Below are 12,353 nucleotides of genomic sequence, written 5' to 3' on the forward strand. Positions count from 1 at the left end.
CCCCGCGTCTACCTCAACCGTCTGTGCAGATATTGAAGTTTGTCATTACCGTCAGCGTTTCACCTCGATCCGCGATGGAGTGACACTTGAGGGACTAATGATGGACGCACTGACTTCGGAGCTCGTGTCCAGAAGTGCTCCGGTTTGCATGACGCGCGGTGTCGAGTGAGCCCCCCGGGACGGGACAGGACAATCAATCTCTTGATCATCCAAACAGAGCAATGGTGATGTGCGCGGCGAGCCTACCGAGACTGACGTGCCAACTCGCCACTTTGCGTCTCGTGCGAGAGCGCGTCTTAAAACGCGTCGTTCTTCATTCGTGTTCATTCCGCTGAACTTGTTGATGAGCGCCGGGACCTTGGAGAGCATGTGCGCCAGGGGACTTTCGACGCTTGTAAGTGCATCCAATCCGTGCGTGTTTGTTTAAAATAACGAACGGGTTTGTTGTTAAAGCAAAGTCTCGGCGGATTCAATTTTCTTCTCCCCAATAGCATCATTAGTGAACCAAGTTTTACAAGACTTGCTTGAAAAAAAATGTTTTCTTTTCTTTATATATGTATGTATGTATGTATCCATTTATTTATTGCATTTACTCACTCTCGTCCTCTATTTGTTCATGTGTCATTAGTAGCGCCCCCTTGTGGTTTTCGTCATCCATCAAGCGTAATCGCATGTCTCTTCAACGGCCGCCTGGTACGGCATTAATTTGTCATCATTTGAGCTGCCAGTTGTAGTTAGGCCTCCTTTGGTATGTTTTAAGCTGTAGTTTGCCATCTCATTCAAATGCATGTTTGACAGTGTTTCAATGAGCCGTACAGAGGTTAGAACGAGGCTGTGAGTGTGTGTGCTTGAGGGAGGGTATGAGTGAAATAGACTATTACTTGTGTTGGATTATTCTCAGGAATTACTTCTGTGGGAGGATAACTGTTGATGATTATTAGAAACCGTAATTGTTCAACGTCAGGGTTCAGGTCGAAGGCAACAACCTATTCCACGTTGAGTTTGTAATTACAAATAGCCCAGGCGTTTGCATGAAATCTACATTTCCACGCGTTTTATAAATGTCTCAATGTATTGTTTCACTTCAGGCGTTCGTTATTTTAAGTGATGTTACTAGTTTACACTACTTTAACATGTGTTCCAACCAGGGCTTGCTTGTTCGTAAAATACAAAGTGTCAGAACACTGATAAAATGAAAAGATGACCTCTCACCGCCTTTCCGTCATGTAATTTTGCTTTGCGTCTTCCTCTTTACCCTGATTTGTTTCTTTTTCTGGCTTGTACGCCGTATTTCTTGCTGATCGCAAGCTACTTCAATGAGCATCATCCTTCCAGCTAAAGTGGACCTTTTTGAGTATCCGGGCATGTCACCGTGCTTGCAGAGTAATGTGCATGCACTTTAGGAAAAGTGTGTTTAATTATGCATGAGGTGTTCCCGTGTCACAAAGAGAGCTCTGCTTGGTGACGGGGAGACGCAGAGTGGGGGGTGACGGGTTGGGTATTTGTCTCGCCCTCTCATAAGGTGCCTGCCCGCCGCCACTTGTATGTGGCAGTGGAGTAAATGACGCCTCAGTGCCCTCGACTCAAACTTGGGGCAGCGTCGCCCCCGTCAAAAGTGCTGCTTCGGCACAAACTGAGTGCATGTGTCAGACCGGCCCGCTCAAGGGAGGTGCGGCGGTGCGTTTAGGATGAAAAACGTCACAGGCGGAGTATTGTGACAGTCGGAGGCCAGTGCAGACAAGTGAGGTGTATCCTTGGCAGACGCAAATTGACTGCCTTCAAAGGCCTCGGACGTGCGGTTGCACTTGATCCCGGATTTGAGGAAGCTTGCTGCAAACACCAACCACCAACCCCGCAACAGAAAATAATTGAGAAGCATGAATAACATGCTTGCTTCTCCTCATTTATCCAAATTCAACAATATCTGGCTTTCATTTATTTATTTATTTGTTTGTTTGTTTGTTTGTTTATTCCTTTTCAATTTTAATTTTGTTCAGGTTGTGGGTCCTCTGAATTACCGGGTATACGAAACCGAAAACTGTTCCTTTCTGTTTCACGTTGACAAGAGATCTGGCAACAAGATGATATCACAGCCTGAAAAGAAGGCTGGAAACGGGCGGTATAGCACGACCCCCCCACCGACCGCTCCATCAACCCGACTGCTTCTCAGGCACTTAAACAGCCGTCGGCGTTGCACCCACTCGCGATGGGCCGACATGATTAAAAGTTCATAAGGCAGCCAGCCACTTGTAGGCGGCGACATTTTCAAAAGTGGAAACGTGATGAGCTGACTGGAAGGCAAGCCCCCGGCATGCATTATAGGTGTGTTCCACACGAATGAATGGCGGGGCCAGGCTCCACTTTTTACATGTTTATTCATGCGGGTTGCGCTTCTATATTGGCAGGTTATTAACGATTAAGGCGGCGGAGATTGAAGCATCTCTCCTTATCTTTCTTTCATTTACCTCTGACTGCCTGCCCTCGCGACTTTCTGCCCTTCCCTCTGCCGTGTTTCTCCTGTTGTGAGGCACAGGTGGAGAATATGAAACAGGAAGAGGCAGGAAAGATGAAAGCAAAAGAGGCAGGAGAGAAGCCGTGTCAGAAATCGGCCTTGAAAGCGCATAACATGCGTGAAATTTAAAAAAAAAAAGTGGGGATACATCCCTCGCGTTGGTGTTCTACATTGATAGTAGATTTATATAAAAAACATTGGGCATGACTAATTTATTTAATTGACCAATAATAGTGCCGCCCTCACTTTTTATTTTTAATGCCGAAATGTATGTTAGTATTCATTGAGTTCGATTGCATCTCTCTCTCTCTTTACGCACATGGTTTACAGTTTGTACTCCAATCTCCAATTGTCTGCGCTTTGTCCCGCCTCCTTCGGTTTACAAAACGTAATAAGCAGGGGTGAGAAGACGAGTCAGGTGCTTTGTATTGCTTTATTATTGAGGTGGAAAACAACACACGCGTGCACATTTACACGCGTGCAGCCACCAATCTGGCCAGCTCTTTAGTGTGCGTGCCCCTTAACACGGTAATAGTATGTCTCCAAATGGGAGACGAGGAGCTCAGCGCCAAGAGTTCTTCTGGATAATTGGCTGCTTCCTCACCCGCTGACTTCTCACCCATTCACATCCTCTTATTTAAGGGCCCCCTTAACCTCTCATCCCTTGAAAGCAGTTGGCTACTTCATTTTTTTCTTTTAAATTTCTTCTAATCATACTGTACCGCCTTTGTCCATCCTCTCGTTGACTGATGATTTTAGTTGGTGTCGGTAGCGGCTTTCATGCTCAACTTGTGACAAAGTTTTCTGCGAACTTGCTCAAATCGATCAGTGCGTGTGTGTTTGTACCAGGACAGACCACCCGGACTCCAAAAAATCCCAGCTGATAAGTGTAACGATATTTTGTGTGTGTGTATATATATATATATATATATATATATATATATATATATATATAGTCCACAGAAAAAAAATGACCTGGATCAAGTTGATTTTATTTAATGCAACCACTTGACGAATTAGAGTAAATTCAACAGAAAACTTTTTTTTCCAGTGACTGAAAAAAAAAAGTCACTCACTTCAGTCATCATCCCCATTAAGGAGGTCTGGATTCATCCTCACACTCTGTTTCTCATGTCTCCACAGTTCCAGACCACCACACAGGACGAACACAATGAGTGACCAGAGAAGCTGAGGAGACCTGTCACACGTCTTATCAACACGTCAAAGGGGCTATCTGCTTCTCGCCTCTTCCATCAGCCTCCCTCCAGCTTGTCCTCTCCTCAATGGGCTGTGAGCCCTAAAGAGACACAAAGAGTCAAAAGAAAAGAAGACGCCTTTAAGAAGACATGTCTCCCCATTCCCGTTGAGCGAGTATCTCTCATTGGAAGCGGCAGTAGGAGAGGGGATCCTCGCTTTATAAGTCTTTCTAAGGAGAAGGGGCCTGAGAGAGGACCAGTCATGCGTCTCTATTTGGCATTGGCGCTTCAGGCGTTGTGGACTGGTGTTTGCCAGGCTGCCATACAGCACTACCCTGCGGCTTGGGGCCACTACGACGTGTGCAAATCCCAGATCTACTCAGACGAAGGACTAACCTGGGACTACATGGCCTGCCAGCCGGAGACGGCGGACATGACCCAGTACCTGAAGGTCATGCTTGATCCACCCAACATCACCTGTGGAAATCCTCCTGAGACATACTGCGCGCTGGTGAGTACACGCATGCTGCCAAGCCTTTCTATAAATGGCGTTGCACACAACGGGTCGGTTGCACACGGATTTCCATGAGTTGTGCCCTCCAACTAGCGACAGACGATTGCCATCCCCTACTTAAGCATGAACGTGGCAAAAAGACAAGCAAGCTTGCGCCGTCTCGAGAGCTGCTCCTCGGGTCTACAGTTGTCGTGAATGTATTCTGATCTCGATCTTCCCACTCTGCTACCAAATAATTTTGTACATAAATTCAAAGTCAGTAAACAACTTGGTAACAACACTAAGGACTATTTAGCAAATATTCTTGGGATCATTTTATGTGTACCCCCCCCCACCCCCCACCAGCCCCACCCACCGCCCCTGCTTTGCCACCCTCCAAAAAAGGATAAGTGCCCAATAAAAGCAATGATTGGTTGATTAGCTTTCAAGACCTCTCTGATGCATCTGCAAATTATCCGGCAATCATGAAAATCACAAGCTGAGCTGAAAAGAAAATGACGCATATTAGGTCAAGTATTTAATCAGCAAAGCAGCCTCCTCCTTATTTGGGGTCCTTATCACTTTGAAGCACACAGCCGCTTGCTAAATGATGAATCACCTTTGGTCTGTCGTCTAAGTCATCAAAGATTCTCTAAGAACAGGCACGCAGCTTTGATGGGTTTTTAGATAAATAGGGAAGTGTTTCAGGAAGAAGAGTAATAACTCAAGGAATATAAATAGACTCAAGTGGTCATCAGCGGAAACTCAGCTGAGGCAGAAAGACAGTGGAGGGGGGGGGGTGACAAAGGCGAGCAAATGATCAAGAGAGATTGGAGTAAGGCAAGAGCATCTGGGATTCAGAGACCCAAAGGACTATGGGCGAAGCCTGCAGTGACTGAGTAGCTAATATCTCCTCAGTGGGCCACGATGGAGACGAGAGAAGGTGAATAATTCAACATGTAGATCAATTCTTTTATTCATACTGCGCATTATTCAACTGGTCATATTTTCGGCAATATCCACACTTAGGCAAGCATTTTGGAAAATGTCTCTTGGTGTTAAAAAAAAAAAAGTTTGCCTCAAAACCCATTAACTCATTCAGTACCAGCCAATTCTGGACCAAGTCTGAAAAGACGTTTAAAACCGTCTTTGGGAGTGAATGAGTTAAAAGGCCATCAAACAACAGAAGCCCGAATATGGTACAAGTGACGAGAAAAAACAAAAAATGGCCAATTAATAAAAGTAGCAACTGTCAAGTCAAACGCATCACATTATTGAGCATTGTCTCCAGTGACTTGTCTGAAACAAATCTCCTTGGATGGATAGATATATTTTAAATATTTAAAAAAATAAACTTACCGCTACGTTCTATTTTGCTTTGGACTTGTCCTCAAGCTCTTTAAGAAAACACGGTGTTCTCCGCCTTGCGTTGACTCCACGTCTAATTGAGTGCGGCGAGGTTAGCAGGGGTGAAAACGATTGCTTGTCATATCAAATAGGCCATTGTCAAAACAGGGGCCCCTTCCATTCGCCGACTGCTCGTTTGTGTGACCTCGGATTGATACAAAGCGAAGCCTTGAGTGTGTCTTCCTGTTTGCCTCTGTAATGGACGAATGAATCACAGATGGGCAGGAGTCGTGCATGTCGGAGGCTTCGCTGGTGCTCTTCCGTTTCTGGATACACACACGGTCTATCGTTGGCATCATTGCCAGCCTTTTAAACTCTTGAGTACATTTCTGAGAGTTGACGCCATCCTGTTGTCCCTGCGAATACGGCAGACAATGTGACAAGAGCCTCAATTAAAAAGCCGGTTGGGTAGCTTAAACGTCTCGTCGCTCGAGTCCATTGATGAGAAATTACATAAAGCATAACAGTCACACATCAGGCGGGCCAATTACAGCGGAGTTCAATGTTCAAGTCCAATTAACGAGCAGAACATTTACCTGTGACGTTCCAAGAGGTTGTTCTGATTCCAACGGGGATTTGAATCACAAGCATTGTAGAGTCGGGGCAATTACAATTTCATCAACGCGGTCGGTGACTGAACACTTGAACAATCCGGCACATTTTAGGCGATTGCGGAGCTGAAAGTAACCGACGTCAAGTTGGAAATGAGAGTGAGGCGGTGGAGGAGCTGGAGGCCATGTTGCTTATATGAGTGTTCTTATGTCTGCCAGAGGCCTTCATCCCTGGGTGATGGATAGAGGAAAGCTGCATCAGATACTCCTCGTTGACAGCTTCTTTTTTATTTTTCCCCCCGTTGAAGACCCGTGACCTTTCAAATAGCAATAAGACGCCAATCATCCGACGCTGCTACACAAGTCGACCGTTTGATGAGATGTCGCTGTCCCCTCAAGTTAATAGCACGCCGACAGGTTGCCCAATCTCAAGCATTTTGATGATTGAAACGGCAAAGCACTCGGCGAAGAAGCCTTGAGTTGATGAAAAGTATTATTTGTTCTGTAGAGGAGGCTAAACTCAAGAGTTAACAACAGAAACTTCCGCCAAAAGTAACGTAACACTTCACAAGGTTATTAGAATCTAACAGCTTGGCAGTTCATTTTTGTTCATATTGAATTCATCAAAAGAAGCATTGCATTGACCAAAAATATAAAATTTGCCCGGCAGTTTTTGCGTCTCGATGACACATTTGTTCAGTTAGGATGAAGTGGTTCAGATGGGTGGCGAACCCCAAGATGTCGTTAAGGCGAGGTTTAGTGGCTGACTCGACAAATCCTAAATAAGGCAACAGTTGCTCGGAGGTTACTGAGAATCAGCTGATATGCCAAAGTAGGAAAGGAGGTTTAATTACCTGCGAGCCTGCTGATGTGACCCTTTTGTCAGGTATTAGTCAGAGCAGATGAACTTCCAAAGAGACAAATATAACAGTTGACTTGTGATGGAAAATTATTTTGAGATCTTCAGAAGAGTGGAGCAATCAAAACAGGAAGTACAGTAAGTTGGGTGCGATATGTCACCTTGAAACATTGCATGCTGTACCATAAATGTACTTTCAATTTCCCATAGGTGCATTATGAATGTTTATACGTTTTGTGATTGACACGATGACCGGTCCAGGATGTACCTTAACTCTGACGAAAAGCCTGCCGGGATAGGCTCTGGCTCACCTGTGACCTTGAAAAAAGATAAGGAACAGAAAGTGGATGCATGGACGGTTGGAAATTGCCTCTCATTTGACAACGGGCTTCACTGAACAGATTTTTAATCTTCCGATGCGTGTCAAACCAGTTGTCTAATGTGCAATATGTGCCGAATGGAAGCTTGTTAAGTGGCATAGTGAGGGTTGTTCCCTTTTGTTACCTTTGTGAACTTTTATTCCGATAACCCAAAAGCAGTGGGGTTTATTTTATTTTTTTCAAATTCTGTTACCAGAACGTGACATGACCACAATATGATGGGCGGGGGTGGCCTCTGTTTATTAAAAAATGCAAAGGGGGACGTTTGCAGATCCTTCCGGGGAGAAAAGTTTCTAAGTATAAACTTGGTGAAAAGTTGGCTTGCTGACAACATCAGGTGTTTTTTGTTTTTTTTCTTTGTGCGTGTTTGTGATGCTGTGAGTGTGCTGTGCGTGCGTGTGTGTGTTTGTGTGCGTGAGAGAGACTTGTCTATCTGGGTGCCATCAATGCATTCAGCGTTGCTCCAACCGTTTATTTTGCCTCAATGCGATAACAGGGGGGCCTCCTTGACTCCAGCATCCCACAGCCTCTGTCGACTTCTTTTTCAAGTCGGGAGGAAAAACATCCCTTATTCTGCCCAAAAACAATGAAGAGGCAAGCTATAGATGTGGAAAACTTTGTAAATGTTTGAATATGAATTTTAGAGTGTTTGCCTGTGAATACAAAGAGAGCTTAAGGTGGAATTGTGTGGAAACTTTTGGAAACCGACTACATGAAATAATTTATTCCGTATCTTGAAATGACGTTTCGTATGACAGTTGCCATCAAATAGCAGTGGAATACGAGTCAAATATGGATTATCTCCCAGAGATTTTGCCTCTGAATATTTTATAGGCTTATTTAACCGAAACTGGGAAATCTCACGATGCGAAACACTCTTGCAGCTCACTGACTTTTTGGACCAATGGATTAGCCTCCTTGAACTTTAAATTTTCACTGACATTTTTGGCCAAAATCATATTGCTCGATTTTCCTCCATTATTCTTTACAGTGTGTGTGGTCCCTAAATCTCTCTTGCAGATATGGGGCAATTTGTTTGCAATTCAGAGTTAATTACTTCTGAAGATTTACAATGGGAAGACACTGCTTTCCTCCGCCTTTTTTTTTTCTTTTTCACATCGGATGCTCAGAGAATTGATAGCGATGCTATCGTGTTACTTGTAATTGCACCTTGTAATTCTGGAACACATTTCTGCTGGGATACTAATTTTCACAGCAGAGTTTGGGATAACAAATGCAAATTTGATTCTGGAGCATCTGGTGGCTTTCGCATTTAGAGGTACTTATGATTTTATTTCTTGACTAAACGTTTTCAGCGCAGCATTTCTTTCCTTTTGGAGCAATTCTTTTAATTGGATAAATAGGTGGCAAATTAGTCTGAGGATGCATCAAATGATGTTCCATTACAGTCTTCAGCGGTGATGAGCAGTATGCGTCACAAGGTAGTTAAGACGTGCAAAGGAAATAATGAGAAGTCCGTTTTCAGTGTATCCATTCGGTTCCTGATAAATGCGCGACATACACTATGCTCTCTTCAAGTTCTTGTGGACATTTGGGAGGTGGCGTCTGGTTTTATAGGTAGCCTTTGTAATCTGTGGCAATAGGGAGTCAAATTGGTTGGAATGTGCACCTTTTCAGAGTGACCAAAATAGAACCCGGGCAGATGAAAGGCGACAGATAGAAGTGTCTAAGAAGTACACACTCTGCAGTTTTCAAAGCTATATAGCGGCGTGCTGGAACATTTTCATTTTACTGTGCACTCAGCTTGATCCGACATTGAGAAGTAATCTGACATTCGCTGCCGTGTATCATTGTGTTGGCTTCTCATTGACGGCTGCAAAAAGCTCGTTGAAATGGATGGCATAACACAACGGAACAAATAAATGGAAAGTGGAATTTCTTCATCCGCTGATATGGCAACCCACATTCTTAAAGCTGCGAGGGGGAAAAAATGGTGTCTGTCATGCTTTTGTTTGTAGCCACTGAAGTCTTTTGAGAATGCACTTGAATGGGTTTTCTTTTCACTCCCCACATGGCTCAGCCCCTATTTAAGCAAGCAAACAAGCAAGCATATGCCATACAAGGGGGGAACACGCTGAAGCCTGGAAAATGCGCTTGCTTAATTAAAGAAGGGGAATAGCCAGTGCAGCTATTTGCACCTAATTCTGACATAAATCTGTAGTTATGGCACAAGTGAGACTGTGCTCCCCCCAATTTAGTGAGCTACCCCAGAGCCTTTCCTTAATAAGCAATCTTCCTGATTGAGTCGAGATGAGAGTTAGTTCCTTTCTCAGGGAGAAGAAAGGATGAGAGAAGCTGAATTGAGCCAGACGGGAGGTAGTGAAGTGCTGTCAATGCTATTCCGTTTGTTAGCATTCTATTAACCCCGTTTAGGACAGCGGTAGCAGTTGGTATATTGTGGCTGGTCTTGCAGTATCTGTATCTCTCAATTCTCCGAGTCATCCACCAAGGCCATATAGTCATCTTCAGTCCATTTCTCCCTGAATTAGAAGCTTTACATTGCGCGGCTTTGTACCTTTAGCTTACGTTGCAGAATTGGATGATATTCACACTGTCAGAGCACAAATGGAACCCCTCGGCAGGAGTTCCGCCGACGCATTTCGTGACAAATCTAACGGCAGCGGTGATAGATTGGTTGTTGAAATTCAACGGGAGCGGATGGATAAGATGTTCAGCTCCCATATTTGCAACGGCTCGCGATAATTTCTGAATTGGGGCTCAACGCCGCATCAAAGCCATTTCAACAGGCGATCGGAAGCCTATCCAAGACAGCCACTTCGCGTGTCACCGCGCTTTCGGATCATTAAACACCAAAGCGCTTCTCAATGCCGAGCTAACTGCTATGTCGCTTGGAAACAGCAGAGTATGACGCAGGAGACTGTCACCAGCACATCTTAGTGTGCTACCCTAAACCCGTAGTAGCCATCCACAGCTCTGTTTGGATGTTGAAACATTTTTCCATAAGTACATTTAGGAAACAGAAATGACCAGGTCCAGGGTTACTGGACACTTGACCTCTATAGCTTTTATTTTTGTCCCTACCCTCGAGTCCAACAATTTGCCGTAAGACTGTCAACACCGGACTCCCTCTGTTTCCGATGGTACAGTATGTTGAAAACAGCTCCCATAAGGTGTCATGCACTTGTTTCCGAAGCATGATTTGACATGGAGGTGCAACCGCTCATCTTTTCATTATGCTCACACAGACGGAAAGTACTTGAGAGGCTTGGCGCGGAAATGCATTTTACATCCCGTCTGTCGGCACGTCAGCCTCTCTAAATGAAATGATTTAGTGAGAGGTGCCAGGTATGTGCTGTTACTATGGGACTTGGATTGTTGTCTCACCGAAAGGCTTCCCTTTCAATGCTTATTCAGCCTTCCTTCGGTCTTTTTTGCCGCCTCCCCCAGTGTAAACACACGCACCACACCGTGAGCGGCAGCCATTGTGGCAGGCAGCGTTGGCGTTTGAGATGATTCGTGCCTCGCCTGGATTCCCTTGGATCGCGTCAAGGGCTTCCGTGCACTTGCGTTATTAGTTGGCATCCTGCCTTGCCATCGGATTGATTACCGTTGAGAAATATGAAACTCTAACTGGCAGATGATTACAGATCAGAAGTCAATTAAATGATCATCTGCGTTTCGTTAGGATGATGCATTTCTTCCGTCTTACACTGTTTGAAATTGACCATCAGTCACCTGAAAGGTTTTATCTTTCACCCATTGTCTTGTGTCAGTGTCATTCTGTCTCATCGTTGCCTTTTAAAATATAGACAGACAGATGTCTCGAATGGGGTGCCCATTCGCAATGCTGTTTTACTATTATTAAGCAATTTGTATTTGCCTCGGTTAACTAAATGACTGTCCCTGATTAGTTTCTCCAACATTTTATCCTTGCTTCCTCTAAATACTCCCTCTGGTACGCAATTTAGGTTGGAATCCATTTCAGGCAGCCACGTCCCCTCAGTTTCTTGTCTGACTGATTTCAAGCTGCTCTGCGGGGAAGCAGCGTATTAATTGATTTAATCTGCCCCGGGTATGCAACAATACATACGTCTTTTTGTTTTACACAATCACCTTTTTTAAAGCGATGGTTTCCCTGAGCAACACCAGGGGCGTGATTATTTATCTGTTTGGAAAACGTGTGAGTGGTGTTGTTCAGTCGCATACCTGAAAACTTTGGGAGCTCTCACTTCTTTCTTCTAACTTAGAATATTTAGTGGTCACAGAGTGGACGTAGGGCCGTTGATACGTACGGGATTATAATAAGTGAGGGGTTGTCTGTAACCACTTTTGTGCAACGACAGCTGCTGTAGGCCCCAATTTACCGTGAAGACGGAAGAGGAGATTCTGCACATATATCTGAAGTCTATATTCGACCAAGAATTATTGTTTGATGTCAAATGAAATCATGGGTCGGACATTAAACTGAAATGCAGACGTTGTTGATTGTTCAAAATGGCGATGTCATTGCATCTCTATGAAATTGCGCGGTCCAAACATCTTTAGCCCGTTATTTTGCCAGCCGTTTTGGGAATTTTAACGAACCAGCCCTCTTTTGATTCTCTTCTGTTTTTGTCTTTCGGAAGCCATGGCGGTGTGCAATGACTCATAAAAGCCAGCATGTGTTACTGCGCCGCACCACGTATCTGGGTGCCATGTGGCAGTGAGCGTCTCAGCATCGCACTGCCAAGAGATAAGAACACAGAGTAAGCCGCTCACCGTGCCAGCATGCTGGATTTCCACTCTGAATCATCTTTGTCGGAAGCTGTAGGCCTGCTCTACTTCTAAAGTAACAATTCCTACAGAGCACCGTGTTGACTTGAAATTCGTTGCATGCTCAGTGTGAGAAAGCTATTTGAAATAGATTATCAATAGCAAAGCACTTGACAGTGGGGCGGAAAAGTGAAATCCCGCCAGGGCTGCCGGAATTTGTA

At 44.6% G+C, this 12,353-nt stretch overlaps 1 protein-coding gene across 9 annotated transcripts in view; it reads left to right on the forward strand.

The window, feature by feature from the left end:
* Positions 1-200: 200 nt before the first annotated feature.
* The window catches only part of ntng1a (netrin g1a), a 54,957-nt gene continuing 42,804 nt past the window's right edge, over positions 201-12,353 (forward strand). For all 9 annotated transcript variants that reach the window (XR_007960412.1, XM_052054967.1, XM_052054971.1 and 6 more), the window contains exons 1-2: positions 201-394; positions 3,656-4,219. Coding sequence is in view for 8 of the 9 variants with exons in the window: in XM_052054967.1 (XP_051910927.1) it covers positions 3,971-4,219 (249 nt within the window). In the remaining variant the exon portion in view is untranslated. The remainder of the gene's footprint in view (positions 395-3,655; positions 4,220-12,353) is intronic.

The sequence above is a fragment of the Hippocampus zosterae genome, chromosome 20 (assembly GCF_025434085.1).
Source record: "Hippocampus zosterae strain Florida chromosome 20, ASM2543408v3, whole genome shotgun sequence".
In the NCBI taxonomy this organism is placed as follows: Eukaryota; Metazoa; Chordata; class Actinopteri; order Syngnathiformes; family Syngnathidae; genus Hippocampus; species Hippocampus zosterae.